General features: G+C 35.7%; 1 protein-coding gene across 5 annotated transcripts in view; it reads right to left on the bottom strand.

Annotated features, from left to right (window-relative positions):
• Window positions 1-4,752: 4,752 nt before the first annotated feature.
• LOC136043183 (vacuolar protein sorting-associated protein 8 homolog) overlaps window positions 4,753-25,380 on the bottom strand; it is a 122,923-nt gene continuing 102,295 nt past the window's right edge. For 3 of the 5 annotated variants that reach the window (XM_065728113.1, XM_065728116.1, XM_065728115.1), the window contains exons 19-23: window positions 22,343-22,456; window positions 14,259-14,406; window positions 8,560-8,694; window positions 7,702-7,891; window positions 5,414-5,807 (exon numbers count right to left, since the gene is read on the bottom strand). In XM_065728113.1, coding sequence (XP_065584185.1) covers window positions 5,660-5,807; window positions 7,702-7,891; window positions 8,560-8,694; window positions 14,259-14,406; window positions 22,343-22,456 — 735 coding nt within the window. In that variant the 3' untranslated portion in view covers window positions 5,414-5,659. Of the gene's footprint in view, window positions 5,808-7,701; window positions 7,892-8,559; window positions 8,695-14,258; window positions 14,407-22,342; window positions 22,457-25,380 lie in introns of all 5 variants that reach the window. The other 2 variants (XM_065728112.1, XM_065728114.1) reach the window with 2 other exon arrangements.

Raw genomic sequence — 25,380 nt, 5'->3', positions numbered from 1 at the left:
CTTCCCCTTAAAATCCAAAACAGAGACCCTTTTTTCACTTCACAATATTCTTCCTGTTCGGCAAAGTATCCAATTTTTAAGCGTTATGTTTAAGATTAAGCTTGAACGAGAAAAGCTCCCCAGATATTTTACATCGATGGGTCTTATTTCTTCTCGTTCATCTTCACAAGTTGAAACCCGTGGTAAATATAACCTGCGGACTCCTAAGATAGTTACAGAGAGGTCGCGTTTTTGCCTGAGGTATTTGATTCCTCTACATTGGGAAAGATTGAAAAATGAGATTGATTTTAATGTAAGCATAGATGCTATAAGACGGAAGTTGAAAAGAGTGCTGATTGAAAGTTATAAATCTAAATAATATGAAAAAATGTATTTTTTTTAAGGATGTTTATTATTTTTTGAGCATTGGGTTGGTCTCCGGGGTTCGCCCATGAAGCCTCCAGATGTCTTATGACTCACTTGGTTTTAAGTTAAATTTTAATTGTGTCTCAAAATGGTGCGCGGAGTATGGAAATGGTATCGTACGGCACGGGATTTGTTTTTTATTTATTTCTGCCAAGATTGGTTAAGAGAACTATTTATTTTTAATTTTTTTGCATATTTTGTATTGTTTAAAGGTAGCTCAATTGCATTCGAGCTATACTCTCAGCCTTGAGTAACCTAATATTTTGTATATTTGGGTTAGATTAAAAGAACCTTGAACCTTGAAAAAGAGACATGTTCTTCGACAAAAAGTATTAAAAGTAGGACTTGCGTTTAAGCCACAAGGAGTGAGGCAGCAGGGTCACTCAAATAAAACATAATACCACAGAAAAACAGCTTTTCAAATGACGCGTGTGTTACATTATCGTTTGTCAAAAGATGCATGCATTATATATTGTACATTAATATGCATTTTTTAAAATCAAGAATCGTGTTTTGCTTTTAATATTATGTTTAATTTCTTATAAACAACATTTCTTTCAGTACTAAAAACTAGAAGGGACGAAAAATTGAGACATATCGCTTCGAACCGTTTGAAAAAGTAACAATCCTTGTTGCTCACGACAGAAACTGTCATATGATAATCCTATATGGGGTGCCATCTAACCTGAACCCAATGGTGCAGTTTTAATCCTAATCTGAGATCATTTTGTGGGGTTTCAGCCAATTTTCAAAATTCACACTAACTTCTTTTCGCAACGAATTTTACAGATAAGATTAATCAAAATTAAGTTATGATTCCAGGATCAGCTTCACATGGCGATTCTTCCTCACTTGACAATTTTTTAACATGTTTTAAATATTTGGATAGTATGGGAGAGGGTTCGTTCTTTAATAGGTTACCCCCAAGGGCACAACTATGATTCTATACTTGCAATCGTTTATTGAGCAGTAAACGTTAAGAAAGTCAATTGTGAAAAATAAGTTTAATGATTCATTGTTCATGTTGTTTAGCCATGTACATCTAGTATTGAATCAAGTTTCCAAATCAAATTGATCGTTCTCGTTATTAACCAATTCCAAATTACTTCATACGTTTTGCAACCTTCACTTTTCTTCTTATGATTTATTTGGTTTAATTCAAATCCCTGGAAAATCCGGAGTCCCAGGTCTAGTCTCTGCTTTCGTACGCTTAAAATGAGATTTCAATATAAGAAAAAAACTGCAATATCAGAAGATGGTAATATAACAACATTCTATTCAAGTAGTATGCTCCACAATATATTTAACAACAACGAATAGTACATATATGACAAAACCGAACACAAGAGGAGATTGTGGCAAAATAAGCATTTTCATGAAAACAAAAAAATAAATAAATTATGATAGGACGAAAAAAAAAGATCGTCTGAATAGATTATAAAAAGTACATGTCTTCCGACACATCAATTGACAACTTTGCTACTTCAACAAACAAAACAAGAAAAATACAAATCGGACAAAATCAAACACACCGATTTATAGCAGGTGCTCAAAAAAGAAGGAAAAAAAACTACCAGTCTGAAGCTAGAGCTCGTTGCCTCTCAAGATCATCAATTTTGAAAAATACAATTGTTTTGGCATTATCATTGAAAAATGGCTATTTTTAATATATTCATTGTGTAAATAGAGTAAAAAACTGAAATACGACCCCTCCCTCTAGATTTTGAAACGGCAAAAAAAAGAAAGAAGGACAATGTACATTGAAATAAGCACGCCAATTTAAAGCATGGTCAAGAGATAATTTAATCTGCACGGAATAACGAAAGATTTGCAGTGCCGTACTAAAATATAACGTGTGTGTTAAAAATATAAAATGTGCTTTACAAAAATTGGAACCAATAAGCACCATAAATAACGAAGCGTTATCAAGTTGAATCAAATATTCAAAAACGCAAAACACCCGGGTCACATTATAATCACACTTGTTGATAAAACTAAAAGTACGCATGACGGCAGCACCAATTTTGCAGGCGGTTCATAATTTCTCGGGTTGAACATCGTTCAACTTTTCAATTTACCAATCAGAGTCATGAAATAAGACATAGTTTTTTTTTTCTTAATTCGGCAATATGCAAGCTTAAAACAGTAGTTTTCCCGTCTGCAACAAGAATCTGACAGACGTCGCTACTATATGATAGACGTCGCAGATAAGAAGACGTTGTATTACTGGAGAATAGTTTTCAACAAAATAGTTTAGGTAAAAGCATATCTAAAGCATTTCTCGCCATCTTAATTTTCTACTTCTGAAATGCAAGCGCGACGTTAAAATTAAGAAAAACTAGGTCATTCATGTAAATTGGCTTTTTTATTGGCAGATGTGACTACAGTGTGACTACTCTGTAGTCAGGGCTAAACGGAAAGCACGTTGTCCTCGTCTGGGATGGGAGAATGTCATAAAGAAAGATTTAAAGGAAATGAGAACTTCTTGGGAGGGCGTAAAGAGGGAGGCTTTGAATAGATGGGATGGAGGAGGAGCGCGCGTAGCTATGTGCTTGGAGCGCTTTAGTTATAAAGAGCATCGTAGTGCGAAGCTGAGTTAAACAGTACAGACAGCATTACTTTCTTATTCCAAAGACCCTAGACGAAATTGACAATTTTCTACAAAAGACCGATTTGAGTTTGAACTGCAACCTTCGACGGGTCATAAAATTAGACATTTAAACTTCGAATGAATACATGATACTAACAAGATGAGTTAGGTAGAGCCCTTGATTTCTGTGTAAGTTCAGGAAGGTTTAAGCAATAACTTTTTAAAGGGTTGAAACTAGGGTTTTCTTTAGGGGGGGGGGGGGGAGAATTTTTAGATGTTATGACTAACAGCTCGGCATGATCATGCACAAAAAAATTTTACATCTTAGTAACTAAGACCAAAAGCCGTATGTGAGAAATTCTCTAAGAGATAGTTATTATGCTCCTAACAGCCACCTTTTTGCTAATTATTAACTGAACTGGTTTTTAGCTTAAAAAAGGGTAGCTCCCGTAGTAATTTACTTGAATTTACAATAGATGGCGTTCTGCTTGTCATGAACAAGTAAAAGATACATTATAATTGCTTTAAATAGCGTTTTTTGGCGTATATAGAAACTTCACCAATTCGAAAAGTAACTTTAAGGAAATGATAAATTCAAAATAATCATAAAATAGCTTGTCAAAATCTAATCCAACTGTAACACCTGCAAAATGAATTTGCCTTATGGGAGGTGCATTAGAGTGTTTTAAATGCCTTATATATATGAATATCTTAAATACCTCATCTGCTTGAGAATCTCACATACCTCATTAATAGGAGATCAATTTGAGGTGAGGCATGTGCCTCATATAGTAATGTATATGTAAATCTACTGTCGTATAGTAATATATAATCAGTAGGTAATGTTTTAACATTGTCCTTTCTGGCCAACCGTCTAGGGCTAAACCGAAAGCAGGTTTTCCTCGCCTGGAATGGGAGGATGTCATAAAGAAATATCTAAAGGAAGTGGAAACTTCTTGGGAGGGTGTAAAGAGGGAGGCTTTGAATAGATTGGGATGGAGGAGGAGCGTGCTTAGCTATGTTGGCCTAAGGTGGCTTGGTGCTGCGGTTTTGTTAGTAGCAGTTAGCAGTAGTAGTTCTAACACATACGCCAAAAGGATGCCATGTTGTTCACTTGCACATCCTACATTTCACACGTATTTCCAACGGATCTTCAAGAAAAAACATCTCTGTCAAACCTAAAGGTCATATCTGAAATTTGGGATGCTCGGAGATAATTTCCACTAGCTTTTTTGTCGGCGCTTCTCAAAAGAAGAATCGGGGGGGGGGGGGGGGAATCAGAGGACAAAGTAGCATTGAAAACACATTGCCTGATTCAGGTCAATACCTGAATAGTAAAAGCAAACGTCTCTGGAAGTATGAAACTGTCATCTGTGAGCTTTAGGCATGACAACAACGAGTGTCCTACAAACGTAATGTGCAGTAAACACTCATGATTAAGCCTAAAACATATTCATATTGAATTTTTGGCGTTCTATTCTGCTCTTTTTACTGAATTCAGCGATGCTAAGTAGCCCTATGCAAACCTATCAACAAAAGGGGAAAAAATTCAAGAGTTTTGATGGAAGAAGTTTAGCAAATCTACCTTTTTTCCTATGTTAATGTACCAAAGTAAAATATTGGATAAAAAACTACTTGAGTTCGGGTACAAGCTCAAAGTTTTGTATTTATTCATTCAAATTTTAGTTTCTGTATATGAAGATTGTAGTCATTGTCTATAATGATGGTGAACGTACTTCAGAACAAAATAGCATACATTATTCAGTTAATTATAACTGTTTCAATATTATAGGAGACATATGTAAGAACCGTGGCATGCAACATAACATTAAATGTATCAAGAAGTCTTATATTTTCAATATAAAGGGTCTTCATGAAGGATTAGAGCACTACGTATATTAAATTAAATAAGCAACCATATGAAGCACCATATACCGGATCTCGACAATTTTGAGGATCGCCACTATTTTGGTGATCCTCACAACTTTTTCTATCGGAAAATTTTTACCCGTAAATGGAATTTTTTATAATTGGCTTTTTTATGAGTTCTTTCGATAAATTTTAAGAAAATGGATTCTTCTACCCCCCCCCCCCAACCGCAAACCGTAAAATTAAGATAGGAGCTAATTTAAGTTAGTCCCATACATGCTTACCAGGATAAAATTAATAGCTAGATTTGGGTTGGTCATATAATATTATAAGCAAGAATAACTCTACAACTATGGCAGGTTTGGAAGGATAGGACAATAAGTAATTTTAATAATTAACATTTACACAAAACATGCAAATTGACTTCAGATTAAAAAATTCCATGTGATGAGCCAAAAATAGGATACGGGTAATTGGTAGAAGGAAACGTATCGTAAAATTGTCTTGAAAAAGTAGGGTTTATAATTTTTTTCGGAGGATGAGGTTGGAGTTAAAGCTTCTTTTGGCGACTGGAAGAGACCACGATCTTTCCAATGCTTCTCAAATGGTCATTTTGACAACATAAGCGCATAAAACAAAACAAAAATATAAAGTGCATACAGCGATCATGTCTGAAAATTACTTAATAACAATAAGGGAGTGCAGATGACTCAGAAAAAATTTCTAGAGTAAGGTGATAATTTCCTACGAAAATAAACACTTGTCAGGCCCTATTTCTGGCATTACTAGCAAAAACTAAGAATGACTAGGTACATGATTTTGACGAAGAACTAAATGTAGTGTTTCATGTTTTTCTTCTTGTTGGGAACAAATTGGACACCTAATTTCGGCAGCTGACTCGGAATGTTCTGGAAAGCATCTGGCATGACAAACATGACCACATCTGAAAGAAAAGAACACAATGATAAACACTATGATTTATACTTGTTTGATATCAAATTAATCAAAGTGAAAATTCAACAATAAGAAAAATGTTTCTAAACAAAATAAGTTATGGAAAATGCTTCCCACCTAGCTTGACCCTCAACATCAAATTGTAGTCGTCATTAAAGGGAAAGAGAAGGCAGGACAACATTAGTATATTATAAGACTAGGGATGGAATGGTCCAAAAGCTACCCTTCCCGTCTATATCTCTGTTGTCATCGACATCCTATTAAAGTGAAGGTGCGATTATGCCACCTATGTTTGTTTTACTGATGTTCCTAGCGTACCCTGAAACAGCTAGTTGTATTCCCTTTTTTTAAACACTTTTGATTTCTTTGGGTGCCAATTAATAAACTACTTCCTCGATTTCAAGTGGATAGCTTCACTTACCTGGGTAGTATTATTATCAGACGGGGTGGATGCAGTTAAGATGTTAAAAAATAGAACAGCAATTGTTTACAATTTAAACAAGTTTGGAAGAATAGAAAGATAAGCCTATAAACATAGATTAGAATATCATATTCTGCGGAAATGACAGTGGTCAAGTGTGGTTCTGAAATTTGGGCGCCCCGAAACAAGGAGAAGGATTTGTTAGAAGTTTTTAAGACAAATAGTCTGTGGGTGCCCGTTTGACTGACTGTATTTCAAACAGTAAGCTGCGCGAAAGATATGGTTCTCTCTTGCTTTATAGGACCATAATCAGAGAAATTTTGAGATGACTGGGACACATTTTGCAAATGAATTATGACAGATTGCCAAAGATTCTTCTGTTCGGCAATCCTTCTTAGGGCCAAATAAAAAGCAGGTTATCCCCGAAAGGGATGGGATGAGATTGTAAGCAGGGATTCAAATAGAATTGAAATTTCTAAGGATATTGGAACTTCTAGCTTGGAATGGATTGGGGAAAACAATAACTAATTTCTTCTTCTTATAATTGTTCTTTTTTTGCATGAAGTCTTTATTATATTAACAAAACTGAAAGATTAGCAATAGCAAATATCAGTATGTTGCTACTTCAACATAAATCCGGGAAGTAAAAAAAGAAAGAAAAATATAGTAATCTTGAATTAATAAATCTTAAAGCAATTGGGTTTCGGGCATCAAAAAACCCAATTAAAGACAAACAAAATGGTATCTTTCTGATAAATGTCTGTCACCTCTTGTAAAAAAAAAAAATAAATCTGTTTTTAAAATCAGATTCTTTCATAGAAACAGCTCAGCGAGTTACATTTCTGGGCCGAGATTTTCAAATTTTATGCTATAATTTAAACATTAAGTAGACATCAACTTTAATGCTGACTCAAAGCACGAGGCTTCTTTCCGTTCACTTGTTTCTTGATCACTCAGTTTGGCTGAACTAACATTTCATGTAAGAATTTCACAAAATCTACCCTTTCACAATGCAAGCAATATAAATAAAATAATTTGACAGGTAAAAATATGGGCATATCAAAGAAGTCAGTTTGGGGAGGAGGGAAATCGCTTCTATTCGGGGGAGAGGTATTTTTGTACTTTTGTTTACTCCCACAATTCTATTTATACAAATTTGTTTTTATAAAAGAAAAAAAATTACGAAAACAAACATTTAAACAAGACAATTTGCATTTTTAAGCGTTTCAAATAAAACTGAAGAAACTGATCATATTCTCAAATTGCGGCAATGTTTAGGATACAGTTTTAAGAAACAAGGTACCTCAAAAGAGAGGGGAGAGAGGACTTGAGCTCATATACTAGCTAGATTCACCCATAAAAATAAAATATGAGAGCTTTACGGTAAAATTTTCTCTATTTGATAATTTTTCAAGGAGACTATGTATTTTTAACGAAAAAGCTATTCTACGAAAAAGGGTACCTAAATGCATCAAGTTCCGTCTTCGAAAATGTGGTAAAATTAGAACAAATGCAACAGTTGAACTCTGAAACGACAATGGCCTTTGTTGTCCTCTTTTTAAACTTTTCGAACTGGCGATGTGTATCCAATCGAAACATGCGTGTTACAATATCATATAGAGTTGTTTCGTAGTTATAAGAATCTAGCATGCCTGGAAAATAAATGTCTTTAATTAGAGCATTAAGATGAATAGAAGAATCGTATCTAACCCTTAATGACTGTAAAACTGACTTTTCTCTTTTTGAGTATCAAAGTGAGAATGTTACAATTTCTCACCAACATGCTTCTTTCCAAAGAAAATTGCAATAGAAGTGAATTTATTGGAAATTATTTACCTTATATATATATATATATATATATATATATATATATATATATATATATAATACCTTAATAATAATACCTTATATAACCTAATATTACCTAATATTATACCTATATTACCTAATAATAATACCTAATACCGTATATAATACCTTAATATATAATACCTTAATAATATAATTAAATACCCAAACGACGTTCATGAAAGGACGGTAGTTGTAGGGCAGATAAAGCCGATTCATAACTTACATATGCGTCTGAAAAAAACAACTTTGAAGGCTCTTTTTTGTGCGATGATAATTAATGGCTAAGGTTCAAACTTTAATTATCGGTTATCTTATAAGAAGGTCAAGTCAATAAGGTTAGGATAGGAAATAGAACACAAATCAAAAGGGCAGAGCAAGAATCAACAGGAGCAATGTCTTTTGGTTTCCTGACGCATGAAATACAAACAAATACATAAGAACGGTTATTGAATTAAACCGAAAATAATACTTGTAGTTAGCTGCTTAACATCCTTCCAAGTGGCTTTGGAATCTGAACTATCACTCAGCACTCTCTGCAAAATGACATTTGGTGGCAAATAGGCTTGGACGGTGCTGAGTAGATAATGACTAATATCAGCTAACCCTGGAAATATAGAAAAGAGAATAGACAGAAATTTGGGTAGGTCAGGAATACCCAGGACTTTCCTGATTTACCAACAATTGCAGAGACTAACAAGATACTGAAAAAGGATGTGTTCAATGAAAGAAGACTTATTTTTTTTATAATCATTCTGATTCGATTTGACTTAATTATTGTGTTGTGATTTTTTTAACTTTAGCTGTTGTATTAAAAAATCATTCCTTACCAGTCTAATCTAGTCAATATCAATTTCGAGCAATCTTAACTTACAATTGGAGCTATTTTTTTTTTTTACTTAATTTCATTCATTTCAGTATACATATTTTCTTATTAAAATAGGAGACAGTAAAGGTCATCCTTTTTTTGAAAATATTTTTGAAAAAATATTACAAACAACAGAACTATCACAAAAGAAATAAAATCTTTAGTTTAAATTTAATGATTATTAATTTTAGTAGTAATTAATAATTTTAGTCTATGCTACAAAATTATTATTAATAGCATATTAATATGTAGGTGTAGGAAAAGAAAACAGTAATGGCTATAGGCTTTTGCAATTCTGTAGGTATAACAACCTAGTTATAACCAATACGGTGTTAATTAATTATGGCCCATAAGTTGACATGGTATTCACGTGATGGTAAGACAGCAAACCTTATTGATTATGTTATTGTAAACAGAAGACTAGCAGGATCAATACAAGATACTAGGGTGTATAGGAGTGCTGTTATTGATGTTAAAAGTAAAGATCACCATCTAGTAGTGTCTAAGGTTAATTTAAAGCTGAAATTTCGGAAGAGTAACTCCCTCCCGGAAAGTTATGATGTTGGTAGACTTCAGGATGAAAATTTGAGACAAAAATTCCAGGAACAGTTGAGTACTAAACTTGAGGGTTTAAAATTTGACAATGTGGAAGATGGATGGAATAATTTCAGAAAAACAATTTGTGAAGTTGCTGATGGTGTCCTAGGGAAGAGTGCTAAGACAGCAACTAGGAATATTAGTGAAAAAGCTTTAGGTTTAATAGAGAGTAGAAGGGGTTTGTATAAGAATTATCTGAGCGATAGGTCGTATGAAAACAAAAGGAATGTAAAGAAAGTGGAGAAAGCATTAAAATATGAACTAAGGAGATGTGAAATGGAGGCGATGGATAAAATTGCTGAGGATCTGGAAGATGCGGCTAGACGGCATAATAGTAAAATATTATACTGGCATGTTAATAAATTGAAAGGGAGTAGCCGATCCGGACTAGTCCCAGTTAAAGATAGAAATGGGGCCACAATTAGTGATAAGGAAAAAGTTAAAGAAAGATGGGTGGAACATTTTGAGAATGTGCTAAACCGAGATACAGTTGCAGGAAAAGATATAGATGAAAATGAAAAAGTTTGTGATACCTTGGATGTGAAAGAAGATTTGTTTAGTGAGGAAGAATTAGCGACAGTACTAGAAGGATTAAAAAATAATAAGGCCCCAGGTGCTGATAGTATGATTAATGAGTTCCTTAAATATGGTGGCTCTGAGGTTAGGAATAAGCTACTGAAGATTATGAACATGATTTTTGAAAAAGGGGAAGTACCCAATGATTTTAGGAAAACCTTAATTAAACCACTGTATAAGAAAGGTGACAAGAGTGAATGTCGTAATTATCGAGGCATTAGTCTGGTCTCTGTAGGTAGCAAATTACTGAGTAATATGATACTTTTTAGACTGAGACATGCTGTAGACAAAGTTTTAAGGGAAGAACAATGCGGTTTTAGAAAAGGTAGAGGATGTGTCGACCATGTTTTCACTCTTAGGTTAATAATTGAGAAGTCCCTTCGTTGTCAAACACCTTTGGTCCTTAGTTTTATCGATTATGAGCAAGCTTTCGATTCTGTTGATAGAACAGCGTTAACAAAGGTCTTATCGTTATATGGTATACCAGAAAAATACATTAAAGTGATTTGCGCTATGTACGAGAATAATACTGCTGCGGTTAAGGTAGGAAATGAGGTTAGCAACTGGTTTTGTATTAAATCAGGAGTTAAGCAGGGTTGTGTTCTATCCCCCTTTATATGGATCATTTTGATGGACTTCGTCTTAAGGAGCACAGGAAAGGCAATTGGAGACAATGGAATCAAATGGGGAGGAAGAACGCTCCTGGACTTAGATTATGCTGATGATTTAAGCATATTAGATGAAAGTGTGAGCAAAATAAATGAATTTTTAGAGGTTTTACGAGTTCAGGGTGCTAAAATAGGCTTGAAAATTAATGTTAAGAAGACTAAGTCACTAAGGCTAGGAATAAGTGAAGTTGAACAGGTGACCTTAGGTAACGAAAAGATTGATCAGGTTGGGAGCTTCAGTTACCTTGGTAGTATTATTAGTAAAGATGGTGGGAGCAGTGAAGATGTTAAAAGTAGAATAGCTAAAGCTCAGGGTGTTTTTTCACAGTTAAAAAAAGTTTGGAAGAATAGAAAGATAAGCCTACAAACCAAGATTAGAATATTGGAAGCTACAGTGATGACAGTGGTCAAATATGGCTCTGAAGCATGGACACTCCGAAAAGCAGATGAAAATTTACTAGATGTTTTCCAGAGAAATTGCCTACGGATTGTTCTGGGTACCCGGCTGACTCACCGTATTTCAAACAGTAGGTTGTACGAAAAGTGTGGTTCAATCCCGCTTTCTGGGGCTATAATGAAAGAAAGGTTGAGATGGCTAGGCCACGTTCTACGGATGAAGGATGACAGATTACCGAAGATTGTCCTTTTTGGCCAACCGTCTGGGGCTACACGGAAAGCAGGTCGTCCTTGTCTGGGTTGGGAGGATGTCATAAATAAGGATTTAAAGGAAATGGGAACTTCCTGGGAGGGTGTAAAGAGGGAGGCTTTAAATAGATTAGGTTGGAGGAGGAGCGTGCGTAGCTGTGTTGGCCTCAGGCGGCTTGGTGCTGCAGTGAGTTATTAGTAGTAGTAGTAGTAGTAGTATATACCTCAGAAATATATTAGAATACTACTATGAGCTAAAGCAAATTTAAGTTTTTATGGTTTTTATTTTCTATTTGATTTGAATTTATTGTGGTATAATTAGTATTTTCATAGTCCTGTATTCCAAATACAAAGCGTTTTAATGTTAGTACCGTTTTTTTTTTCTGAGTCCTGTATACAGTTACTGCAAGTTATTAGTCTTGAGACAATCTTAGGAAATCATTCAGTTCATAAAGTCTATTTAAAGACGAGACGAGGCTAATCTCAAAAAAGACAAGGCTTATCTGATATTATTCAATGTTTACTTACTGGTTAATTAATATGTAATTGAGCTAAACTCTAATCTAACTATTTAATATTTTTTTCGAAATTTTAAGATTGATCAACTTTCACCTGTATCACAATAAAAAGTAACCAAAATCCTATACATCTGATATATTTGGTAGCAGGACCTACATATAAGGTAAGTTTGAGGACCACCAATGCAAGATTTTATCTTTAAAATGAATTTCTTTTTTAAAATTTTTGAATTTCTTTATTTTTAAAATAAATTTCTAAAAAATAGTTTTTATTATCAAAGGCGTAATTATACATCTTATGAATTCACCTATGCTTGCCCATTGGACTGTGCTGGGTCTATATTTGTATTTACCTGGCACTAAATGACGATGACCCAAATACATTTTTTTTCCCATTTCGAATCCTCACCCCTCACGAAGAATAGCCTTTGAGGTGGATTTTAAAGAGTCCTATACTCATGTCATTACTGAATCCACAAGAAGATGATGTCGCAGCTCAGTCGAACTTGGTAAGAAGTTAGAGTTGGCACCCTAGTTTAGGTGTCTGGAAACAATATGACTTCTGAAGGGAAAGAAGGGGGGAGGGGCATACATTATTTTCAGCAGCACATCTACTAGAAACAGTTGCCGGATTTCATAGTGCTTCAAACTAGCGTATCTGGCTTAATTTCTATTCTTCTTGGCATCACTAAAAGCGAATGAGTAGTATTTATTTCATTTTGCCTTCCCCTTCGTCAGCCAATGCAACAGCAATAATAATAATTAATTTTTTACCCGCTACACCAAATATAGAAGAGTAGCGGAAGAGCAAGAAGACAGAAAAACAAGAACAAAACGACATGCAAAAACAACAAAGGACTAACATAAAAAAGAGACACAAGCAAAATTCAAAAAATAGATAAAAAAGAAACACAATAACAAAAAAAGAAATTCAAAACGACGGATTATTTCTAATAAAAATTGCAGATTTCAGAATCAAATTTTCACGGTCAACCTGGGGTATGTCACACCTCTCCCCTTGAAGCTAACTGAACCCTTGCATAATTACCATGATGATGGTTCAAGCCCCTGAACTTCATTGATTGTCTCGGAATTTCTATCTGGTGCAGACCAACTGGACTGCTGAACTGACAGTCATTATACATAACTAGATAATCAAAATGACACATCGAACAAGGACCTCGATATCAATTAAAATTTTTTTTTTAAATTCATCAGATTCAGGTCTTTACAAACTATGGCTGTTATGTCTGATTGGTAGATAAAACGACGCATAAAGTAATATCAGTTTATGAAAGTCAAGCTAATAACACATCGAATAAGGACCACGATATCAATTAAGATTCATCAGATTCAGGTCTTTACAAACTGTGGCTGTTATGTCTGATTAGTAGATAAAATTACGCATAAAGTGATATCAGTTTATGAAAGTCGTACTTGAACTAATAAGGGGTAAATTTTCCCAATATGTGACCTCTGAAAGATGTTTTATACCTACAATATGTGGCCTCTCATATACATTAATATGTCTCAGTACTGATGCAACTATAGCCTTTATATAATTACATATTATATTACTATTATTCATATAGCTTTATACATATACAACTATTAAATTTAATTAATTTATATACATACATAATATACATACTTACATAATATACATACATAAATTTAGTATATAAAAATATACTGCTTGCTAGCATCTCAATATGAGAAATAATTTTCTTCTCGATAATCGTATAGTTGAGAAATCCAATATTTGCTGGGGATTTATTTGCACGTTGACTAGCCGCTCGTTTTAGTGGCGGATTAGGAATTAAATCATGGGGAAGTTCTTGCTATCTCCTGAGTCCTGCCTATATTACAAGATTTTGAAGGGAAGCTGATTATAAATATATGAAACACAGACTAAACTCCACTATTCATAGCTTCCTTACAATAGAACTAATTTCAATAACCTAGCTATCCCCTGGTTTTATCAAACAAATTAGTTTTAGTCAAATCGTTTTATTAAATTTTTTTTTAATTTTTTTTTTATTCTGTTTATAGGCATGAAAGAGAAAGCAACAGGAACTGCAATTTTTCACAATATGTGTTGATTTGAATTCCAGTCAATGGTTTTTTTTAAAGGGATTTATAGGCTTATTACCCCCCCCCTCCCAACCACCACCACCAAGGACCAAAATAGGACGAATGCAAAATTTTCTGCCCTTCTTTTGGAAGTAATCAATACAAAAATATTAAAGTAGGCACAAAAAAAAAACGAATAGAAGCCCTCGCTAGAAGTGTGCCTAACCTTTATTTATTCCAAATTTACGTCTGATATCCAAAAATAGATCCAACAGTTGCAGCCAGAACTTCTGATGAGGATTTCTTTCGCAAAATTCTACAATCATGGCAGCATTACTAGAACATTCATCAAGTGAATCATTACACTCTCTGACCTAAAATGGAAAATAAGTTCGTCATACAGTTCCAGTTTTTCTCCACACCTACCTATAGATTATTGTTGCACTGCTCGAGACACGGTCGGACCTGGAGCAAAATTATAGGGGGGGAGGGGCAATGTGACAAGGGCACCAATGAACAAAATCTGCGGGGGAGATGTGACAAAGGTGCCAATAATTGACCAAATTGACAAATTTATGCTAAAAGATGAGTGAAAAACAGAAAAAGAGGGTACCGGAAAAAACAATCTTGGGTTGGGGGCCATGTGACAAAGGTGCCAATAATTGACCAAATTGACAAATTTATTCTAAAAAAGAGTGGAAAAAAAAGAGAAAGAGGGTACCAGACCCCCCCCCCCTTCTGGATGGGCCAGTGGCTAGAGATTACAGATATTTATTAATAATATAATATTATGATTATTATATTTTATTTGTACATTTTTTTTTTTATTTATTTATAATATTTCTTAAAAAACTAATAACAAACGTAAATAATTATTGAATTGCTAGAATTGCTATCTTCCATTTCTACAATGCTCAGAATCAGCATTTCTATATCTAGACATAAGATGTTGCCACAAATGTCAATTTACAGCTGAAATTAAAGTTTATCTTGAAAAAAAGCTGAAGGGATGAAGTAATATTTCAATTTAATGTAAAAAGATGGAAATGCAAACTTTTGAAAAAGCAAATGTTGATTGACGTTAAAAATCAATTGTTCAGAATCTGAATACTATATTAATAAACTCCAATGGAACAAAATAAAAACATGTACAAAAATATATTAATAACAACTCATTTTTAACTAAATCTTCTGGCTGGACCTTGGACTTGGAAAAACAAATTGTCCTAGAGCTATATATATATATATATATATATATATATATATATATATATATATATATATATATATATATATATATATATATATATATATATATATATATATATATATATGTGTGTGAAATATACCGAAATAATTTAACGTTTGAAGCCTGGGATGCATACGCAGCCCGAACCTTACTGGCTTATTTTTTCAGCGACAGACTTATAGTTTTCTTCCGATTTGCTAAAATAGGCATATCCAGGTATGTAAGGCTGCTGGCAAAAGAAACTTCAGAGCCGGATAGACTTATTGAACTTGTATTTTCTTTACAGTTAAATGAGAGAACAACTGTTTCATCAGTATTAAAACTCAAACCAATGTGCTCATACTCTTGCTGAATAATCTCACAAGACGAAGAGCAAAAGACGAAAGTGCAAGAAAGGTTCACTAAGTCATCCACAAGCATAACTAACGAGTGACCAACTCTTTTGACGATAAATTTACAGTTCTACTTATCCCGAGCACCAGTAACACAATCATTCAACAAATCTGGAGAGGTCAAAGCTCCTTGGCGTACATCTTTTAGGATCCGATTACTGTATGCATATCTATTATGAATAAATCTTTCCGTATTTTAAAGTAATGAACAATGAAAGGATACTTGGATTTTGAGAACCGCCGGAAAACCAAAAATAGTGGAAACTTGTATCTGCATTTATAAGTTTAGGCTAAATTTCAAATTCTGTTAATTTCGTAGCTGAGGTGCGTTTTATATAAAAAAGTTAGTATTGATGTTATATTAATTGCGTTAAAATTGATATTAAGCACTAATTAACTCAACAAATAACCAGGAGTTGTCTGCTGAAAAGATTCTTTTGCTTTTGCTTAACGCAGGGCATAAGAAATGACCCTTTCTGTAGAGAAAAAACAAAATTTTGAACAAAAAGTTGGGGAAATAGAGTTAATCTTTTACGGAAGAGGGTGGTAAACAACAACACCGGAAAAGAGCCCTTTTTTGAAAAAGTGGGGCGGGGGAGGGTTAAGTCAGAAAATCTATTTTTAGGACATCAGTTTTGCAGTTTTCAAGGGGGATCTTTGACAACAACGAGGAGGGGGAGAACGAGTTTCAAAATTTGTCTACTGAAGAGATTTGTGCAGATTGTTAGAACTGGGTTGATAAATATATGCTAGGAACGACACTTTAGGTACTTTAGATCAAGATCTTTTCAATTTCAAGAACTGCCAATTGTTTAATCCAGACTCAACACAATTCAAATAATTCTCGAATTTACAATTGGAAAATAGAAAAGAATCCCATAATTTAAAAATAAAAGAGTTAAAAATCTATATTTTGAGTCCTTTCTACCTGGCCCAATAGACCCCAATGTCCGCGATATTGTTGGTCCATTCACATATGGCCAGCGGTGCTCCAATGGTGATTGACTACTTGATTTTATGAGATCTCACAACCTTTCCATAACCAACACCATGTTCCAACACAAACCCTCTCAAAGGATAAATTGGCGCTCAAACGATGGCTCCACAGCTGCCCAAATCGACAATATATTGATCCGTCAACGTTGGCGCTCCTCAGTCATCGATTCTCGAGCTTACAGAGGGGCATGCACGGGGTCAAAATCTGGAAACGATCATACGCTTGTTGGTACGAAAATACTCTTTAAGGTGAGCGCGAGGAAGAGACAACCTCTAAAAAGGAAGTTAAACGTGGAGAAACTGAAAATCCAAACAGTGAAACAAGACTTTTGCCTGGAGTTACAGAACCAGTTCGCAAGCCTGACAGACTGCGATGAAAACCCTACCATCCAATGGAAACAATTCCGGAACACCACTGAAAAGGTGGCCGCGGAAGTTATCGGCTATGCTCCTGCAAAGATGAGGAAAAATTATGTTAACGCATCAATTGTAGTGAAAAAGTCGCTACGTAAACAGGTTAAAACCAGCTTGCGTCAAGACCGCCAACAATTTTGGGATGAGGTTGCTTTAGAAATGGAAAAAGCATCCAGAAATAATGACACGAGAAGACTGTATAGAACCCTCAAAGAAGTAACTGGAAAAAAGTCACCTATCGCTGGTCCCTTAAAAGACGCTCAAGGAAGCGTGATCCCAGCAACTAGAAACCCTCTTTAGTCTGATAAGGGAGAAGAAGACCTTCCCGTCTGATTGGAAGGTGTCAGTAATAATCCCAATATTTAACAAGAGCTATGAGCTCATATGGCACTTGTGACGAGGCAAGAAGAGCTAAGAGCAAAGAGCTCATATGGTATGAGCTCTAAAAAAATTCTAAGAATCAATAGATTGATTTAAAAGAAAAATCAGAGGCTTAATGCCGGTCAGGATTTAAAATAAGAGCTCTGAGTCACGATGTCCTTCTAAATATCAAAATTCCTTAAGATCCGATCACCCACTTGTGAGTTATAAATACCTATTTTTTTCTGATTTTTCCTCTCTCTTTAGCCCCCCAGATGGTCGAAACTGGGAAAACGACTTTATCAAGTCAATTTGTGCAGCTCCCAGACACGCGTACCAATTTTCATCGTCCTAGCACGTCCTGAAGCACCAAACTCGCCCAATCAATGAACCCCTCCCCCCAACTCCCCCAAAGAGAGCGAATCCACTACGGTTACGTCAATCACGTATCAAGGACATTTGCTTATTCTATCCACAAAGCTTCATCCCGATTCCTCCACTCCAAGTGTTTTCCAAGATTTCCCTCTCCAACTCACCCCCCAAATGTCAAAAGATCTGGTCGAGATTTGAAATAAGAGCTCTGAGACACGATTTCCTTCTAAATATCAAATTTCATTAAGATCCGATCATCTATTCGTAAGATAAAAATATCCCAATTTTCACGTTTTCCAAGAGTTCCGGCTTCCCCCTTCAGCCCCCCCCCCAATGTCACAGGATCTGGTCTGAATTTAAAATTAGAGCTTTAAAGCACAAGATCCTTCTAAATATCAAATTTCATTAAAATCTGTTCACTCTTTCGTAAGTTACAAATACCTCAATTTTCCAAATTACCCCCCCCCCCCAACTCCACCAAGGAGAGCAGATCCGGTCCGGTTATGTCATTCCCGTATCTTGGACAGGTTTTTATTCTTCCCATCCAGTTTCATCCTGATCTCTCCGCTTTAAGTATTTTCTAAGATTTCCGGTCCCCCCCCAAGTGCCCCCCTCCCCATGACGCTGGATCCGGTTGAGAGTTAAAATAAGAGATCTGAGTTACGAGGCTCTTCTAAATATGAAGTTTCATGAAGATCCGGTCACACCTTCGTAAGTTAAAAATACGTCATTTTTTCTAGTTTTTAAGAATTAACCCCCCTCCCCCAATATAACGGATCCATTCCAATTATGTAAATCACGTATCTAAGACTTCTGCTTATTTTTCCCACCGAGTTTCATTCCAACCCCTCCAATCTAAGCGTTTTCCATGATTTTAGGTTCCCCCACCCTAAACTCCCCCCAATGTCACCAGATCCGGTCGGGATTTAAAATAAGAGCTTTGAGACACGATATCCTTCTAAATATCAAATTTCATTGAGATCCGATCACCCGTTCATAAGTTAAAAGTACCTCATTTTTTCTAATTTTTCAGAATTAACCCCCCCCCCCCAACTACCCCAAAGAGAGCGGATCCGTTCCGGTTATCTCAATCATGTATCTAGGACTTGTGCTTATTTTTCCCACAAGTTTCATCCCGATCCCTCCACTCTAAGTGTTTCCCAAGATTTTAGGTTTCCCGCTCCCAACCCCCCCCCCAATATCACCAGATCCGATCGGAATTTAAAATAAGAACTCTGAGACACGATATCCTTCTAAATATTAAATTTCATTGAGATCCGATCACCCGTTCGTAAGTTAAAAATACCGGCGGATCCGTTCCGGTTATCTCAATCATGTATCTAGGACTTCTGCTTATTTTTCCCACCAAGTTTCATTCCGATCCCTCCAATCTAAGCGTTTTCCATGATTTTAGGTTCCCCCTCCCAACTCCCCCCCAGTGTCACCAGATCCGGTCGGGATTTAAAATAAGAGCTCTGAGACACGATATCCTTCTAAATATCAAATTTCATTGAGATCCGATCACCCGTAAGTTAAAAATACCTCATTTTTTCTAATTTTTCAGAATTACCCCCCCCCCAACTACCCCAAAAAGAGTGGATCCGTTCCAGCTATGTCAATCATGTATCTAGGACTTTCGTTTATTTTTCCCACCAAGTTTCATCCCGACCCCTCCACTCTAAGTGTTTTCCAAGATTTTAGGTTTTTCCCTTCCCCCCCCCCAAAAAAAAATAACAGCTCTGAGACACGATATACTTCCAAACACCAAATTTCGTTAAGGTCTGATCAACCGTTCAAAATACTAAGTTAAAAATACTTCAATTTTTCTATTCTTTCCGAATTAACGGGCCCCCACCCCCCCCCCCCCAGATGGTCAAATCGGGAAAACGACTATTTCTAATTTAATCTGGTCCGGTCCCTGATACGCCTGCCACATTTCACTGTTCTAGTTTACCTGGAAGTGCCTAAAGTAGCAAAACCGGGACCGACAGACCGACAGAATTTGCGATTGCTATATGTCACTTGGTTAATACCAAGTGCCATAAAAAAGGGAACAAATACATAGTCGCAACTACCGAGGGATATCACTCATGGATGTTGCTACCGAAGTATTCGCGATGATTATGCTTAAAAGGTTCGAGGAAGCATGGGATGAGCGGACACGTGAAAATCAGTGCAAATTCGAAGAGGGAGAGGATGCATTGATCAGATCTTCAATCTTCGCCATATTCTTCAACAGTGCGAACGTTACATCCTCCCCATAATTAACATGTTCCTTGATTTTGGAGAATTATGGAGGAAGACGGTATGCCAGTTGAATTCGTGCAGCTGTTGAAAGCCTACTACGAGCATTGTAAATCGACTGTAAGAGTGCTGGGTGAAGAAACTGAGCCCTTCAGTTTGGAAAGCGGTGTGAAACAGGGGTGTATATTGTCCCCTGTTTTGTTTAAGTACGGTATAGACTGGATTCTAGAAAGGGCACTCTCAAGTTTTGATGGTGTTGTTATAGGATTGGGCATTAATGTGTCTTATCTGGATTACGCGGATGACATTGATGCTCTTGCTGCTGATCCAGCAACTGCCCAAGCAATGTTAAATGAAATAGCACATTTCTCGCAGCTACTGGGTATGAAGATTAACACGGCCGAAACTAAAGTCATGGATCTAAATATTCAGTCAGATTATCAGCTTGTGCTTTACGGACAAGAATTGAAAAAAAACCGATAGCTTCACTTATCTTGGCTCAGTAATACACCCTCGTGGAGGCTGTGACCTTCACGTGCAGAGGAGAATCAACAAAGCCCAGGTCATCTTCTCACAACTCCGCCGTTTGTGGAACCGACGGGAGATCAGCATGAAGACAAAAATTTCTGTATATTAAGCGGCTGTTAGATCTGTCCTCTTTTATGCAGTCAAAAATTGACCACTGAAGGCACTTCATCTCCATGATTTGGAAGTCTTTGACCACCGCTGTCTACGAAAAAATCTTGAAGATTCGATACTCCGATAGAATATCAAATGTTGATGTGCGCCACCACTGCTGTAAAATCGAACCCACCGCTACGATTGTTAAACACAGAAGACTGTGTTGGCTTGACCATGTCCTTAGAAGACCTAATGACCACATAAAAAAACAAGTGCTTCTAGCTGCCCCATCTCCATAATGGCAAAGGCGACCTGGTGGTCAATTTAAGAATTGGTGGGCAACTGCCAAAAACAACCTCAACCCCTTTAGCGGTTTTCGAAGATTTGGCAGAAAGTGGGAGAGCTGATGGCTCCGGTTTGCTGAAGAGTTGACAAAAGATCGTGACAAGTGGGAGTCAATTGTACGTAGTCTTCTAGATGTCGGGTGAGGCATCCTTGTCTGGTCCTGTTACAAGTACAATTACAAGTAAATAAGTTCTATTTATCGATATTGCTGCTGTGTTTTACTTTTTCGATCTAGCGAATTCTTGAATGACCCTAATTTAACGGAGATTTCACACACAACCCCGAAGAGCCAATTTCAATTTCATTAAAGTACAACCGAGCACAATGGCCTAAGATGAGCCCCTTCCACTATCCTCAGGAAGAGAACCCTGACCCTCCTAAGGATTAAGCTTGTGGGATCTAAGAAGGAAATGGAGGTATTTACACGAGTTGAGGGCCATCAGACTCATACCTATCTCCTCAAAATTATATATTTTTTTTCGAAAATGAAATATTAAAAGAAATGATAAGTTAAAGGTACTATTGCCCTTCAGCAGTCCAATAATAATAACAAACAATTTCTTACGAAGACTATACAAGCTGATATTTCGGTGGCTTGGAAATGTTATACCTGTTTAATGTGCCTAAACATATAGCCAGAGGATAGCGTGTGTCCAAAAACATAAATTTCGGACACTATAGAAAAATGACAACGATTGTAACAGAAATAAGTTAAGACGCTTAGTTGGAACTTCTAAAGATATTGACAAATTCAAGTTAATTCTTGACAATATTGGTTTTTTAGTGTTATAAAAAGTTTATTTCTATCAAGTGTTGTAGAATAAAATTCATATTCAGTCATTTTACTATGCTTTTGATGGGAAATTTAGCCATAGGATTTCACCATAGGATGTCACTAGGAATTATGGTATTTCTTATTGTGTAATTTTCAAAAAAAAAAAAAAATAATAATTTTTTTTGTGTTTGAAAAAAAAATTAGTTCTTACTTTAGGCAAATTGCAATAAAAAAAAAAAAAAAAAAAAAACAACAAGTCTAACACATAACCAGGTTTAGCATCGGATTTAAATATTAGGTATCAGAGTTATATTTTATTAGGAGTATTTTTGGAGACATTATATATCATTTTGAATCTTATAAAAAAATTAAAAGTTTTGAGTTGTCCTATATGAACAGAAAAAAAAAATATGAATTTCAACCGTTCAATTGGGCAAACTAGAAATACTAATTGAAATTATCATGGATAAATGTTTGTCATTGCAATTAAAGAATATAAAATTCAAAGGTACAAAATTCAGAAATATTTTCCATATTTTTACCTGCGCTAGAGAATCGGCCATACTTGAGAGATATCTTTCAAAAGCTTTCTCCACCTCACCAAGTCGTTCAAGAACTATTACTTCGGCTGCCTTCAATCCTGCAGACGAACAAACCTAAAACAGAAATAGAGAACATGCGTAAGCTATTATTTTCTGCGATCCTTCTTTTTTCAAACTATCAAGGTTTGCAATGCCACAGAACTATTTTACTTGATTTCTCTGAAAGTGCCGGGAAACAAGGGGCTAAGAGGCATCGGTGAATTCGATTCGGGGAGGCAGAAGGGGTAATGAGCTCCCAGCGAATTTTTTCTTACACAGCTAGATTTTCAAAATACATTATAGGGTGCATTTTCTTTGAAAAATACCTTTTTTGGTACATTCATTGAACGAATTGACAAATCCTCCCCCCCCCTAGATTTTCATGAATTTACGCCAAAAAGAGGCATTAGAAATATCGTAATTTCTGTAAGTAAATGTATTAGCCTAACTTAGTTGAACCAGTTGATTAAAAAATAAATATATATATAGATTTTTTAAATCGAAAAAAAAAAAACAATATTATGCAGAACTTAAGCATCATATTTGACAGAGATTTATCTATGCGTTTATTTTTTGCCTTGATTTCAATTTCATTCTTTACTTTTTGTTTTATCTTCTTGATCTACTTTATTCCTTTAAGTATGCATTGCTATTATTTACTCATTGTTTTAATTTCTGTTTTTTTTCTTCATTTTGACTAAGGACATCTTGTTGATTACAGTGACAATATATCCATAGTCGATTGTTTTCATCTCTGACATTACGCTTGGTTCTTTATATTATTTTCGTTCTAAGTGGCTAAGCTTCTCCTAAGAAAGAATTGATGTATATTCATGACCTAAACTTACTCTAGATTTTCATACAAGATGCACCAATAGTCGATTAGTGATAGAGCCAGTAATATGAAACAGAGCAAATTAGATTGAAATGGTTTGTTTTATTTGAGTGAAGCAGCTGCATTCTTATGTTATACTGTGTCTCGAAGTTGCAGTTAACAGGCAAAACGTTCCAGAGCACATTACAGTGTTTCATTTAAGTGTTTTATGATGATCTCTGACCAAAGTATATGTTATTCGTGTCTTTCGTTTACGTAATTGTACTGTGTTCATGACTATATAATTGGCTTTAAAATACACTTATCTATCTGTAGCTACTTAAGATACTTTGATGCTTCGATACAACTTAAATGTAATGACGCTAACCATACACTCAACAGTGACTAGTTGGGAAGTACAACTTAAGTGTTATGAATGGCTATGAATCCTTATCCTTTTCTTCATCTTGCTACAAAGTCCCACTACTGTCATTACTTTTCATAAGTTATGTAATGAAGTACATTTATTATCTAACATTTGCAATTGATTAGGTTCAGTTCACCCTAGTATAAATTTCTTTATTGCCCCCCCCCCCTCCCAAAAAAAACATAAGGGGTACAATATGGAGCAGATGAGAAGACAAAACAAAAAAACAAAAGAATGAAGAGCACAGTCGCAAAGAAAACTTTACTACAAAGCATAGATTCAAATATTTCTACTAACATATAGCATGATGGAGGTTGTTTGTCCTATTAGGCCAAGAAAAATAGCGACCACGACGCTGCTCAGCCACGGTTAGTGGCTCAGTTAACCCGTAAGCTGACACTAGTTTTTTGTTTCTATTCAATACGGGTATACAAAAGAGATATTTCGCAAAACAAAAAAAATATACTGATCTAATAGTCTTTTTACCAGTAGCCGTAAACCTATTCCAAAATGCAGTCAATGCGAGGACATGAGGCATCGCAAAAGCGTTGTAGACACGGGCGAGAATACGCCTGTTGTTGCAAGCTTGGAACCAACAAACCAAACGCTTTTCTATGTTTCTCACTTAGATGAGAGGCAAGGAGAGCCCTTTTCGTTTTTACACTCCTATTGGGAGACCGATATCTATATATATAAAAATAAGTTGTCTGTGTCTCTGTCGAGTGACGTCATGTTTGTTTGTTGACTGACGAAATTACAGACCGGGAAATCGGGACACAAATGACGACCGGGACACCGGAACACAAATGACAACCGGGACAAAAATGACGACCGGGACAAAGGGAAACAGGGAATATAAATGACGACTGCGACACTCAAAGAGAAATTACAGACTGGGACACCGGGACACAGGGAATATAAATGACGACCGGGACACAGGGACACAGAGAATGTTCGATTAGCAATCACCATCAACAGAGCTCAAGGGCAATCATTAGAATAATGAGGTATAGATCTGAATACAGATTGTTTTTCCCATGGACAATTATATGTTGCATGTTCAAGAGTCGGTAAACCTGACAGTCTATTTATATGCAGAAACAATGGGACAGCCAAGAATGTTGTATATTCGCAAGTTTTACGTAGTTAAAAATATATATATATCTATCTATACTCACAGGTGGCACACAGGGACACAACTACAATGGCGCGTAACGACTTACGCGCGCGGGGGGTATTAGAGCGCCACCCCAACACCTAGTACTTAATGCAAGTAGATAACTGAACACACTGATTTCCTAACCGTACGCATCCAATATCACCGACAAATTTGCCGAAAGCTAGACCTCGCTCTTCTAAGCATGAAGATTGAGACCAATTTCGGCATATTCTCTACTAAGCACAGAAGAAATCTCCTCAACTTACTATACATTTCTCATTTGATTCAGGATGTCGTCAGCGTAATTGAGTATGGAAAGACTTAAGCCTTTAAAAACAAAACTAACTCTAGACTTTTTCTGGAGTGGAACAACACTATTCTTATATAATGAGAGCGAAGATTCTCCACCCTGGCGGATTCCTTTCCAAACTTGAATTACAGCTTTACACATTACGTAACCATGACGAGCAGGTACTTTCATGACAACAAAAATCTCGCATACAGATTATTAAATAGCCGCACAATTGAACAACTGAGACTTCTCTGCTGCACACAATACAGCAAATCCGAAACCCTATAGGCAAGTGTGTATTCTCCTG

The sequence above is a fragment of the Artemia franciscana genome, unplaced genomic scaffold (genome assembly GCF_032884065.1).
Source record: "Artemia franciscana unplaced genomic scaffold, ASM3288406v1 Scaffold_364, whole genome shotgun sequence".
Lineage (NCBI taxonomy): Eukaryota > Metazoa > Arthropoda > Branchiopoda > Anostraca > Artemiidae > Artemia > Artemia franciscana.
Note: the sequence above shows the minus strand (reverse complement) of the source record. Positions and strands in the feature narration are given on the sequence as shown.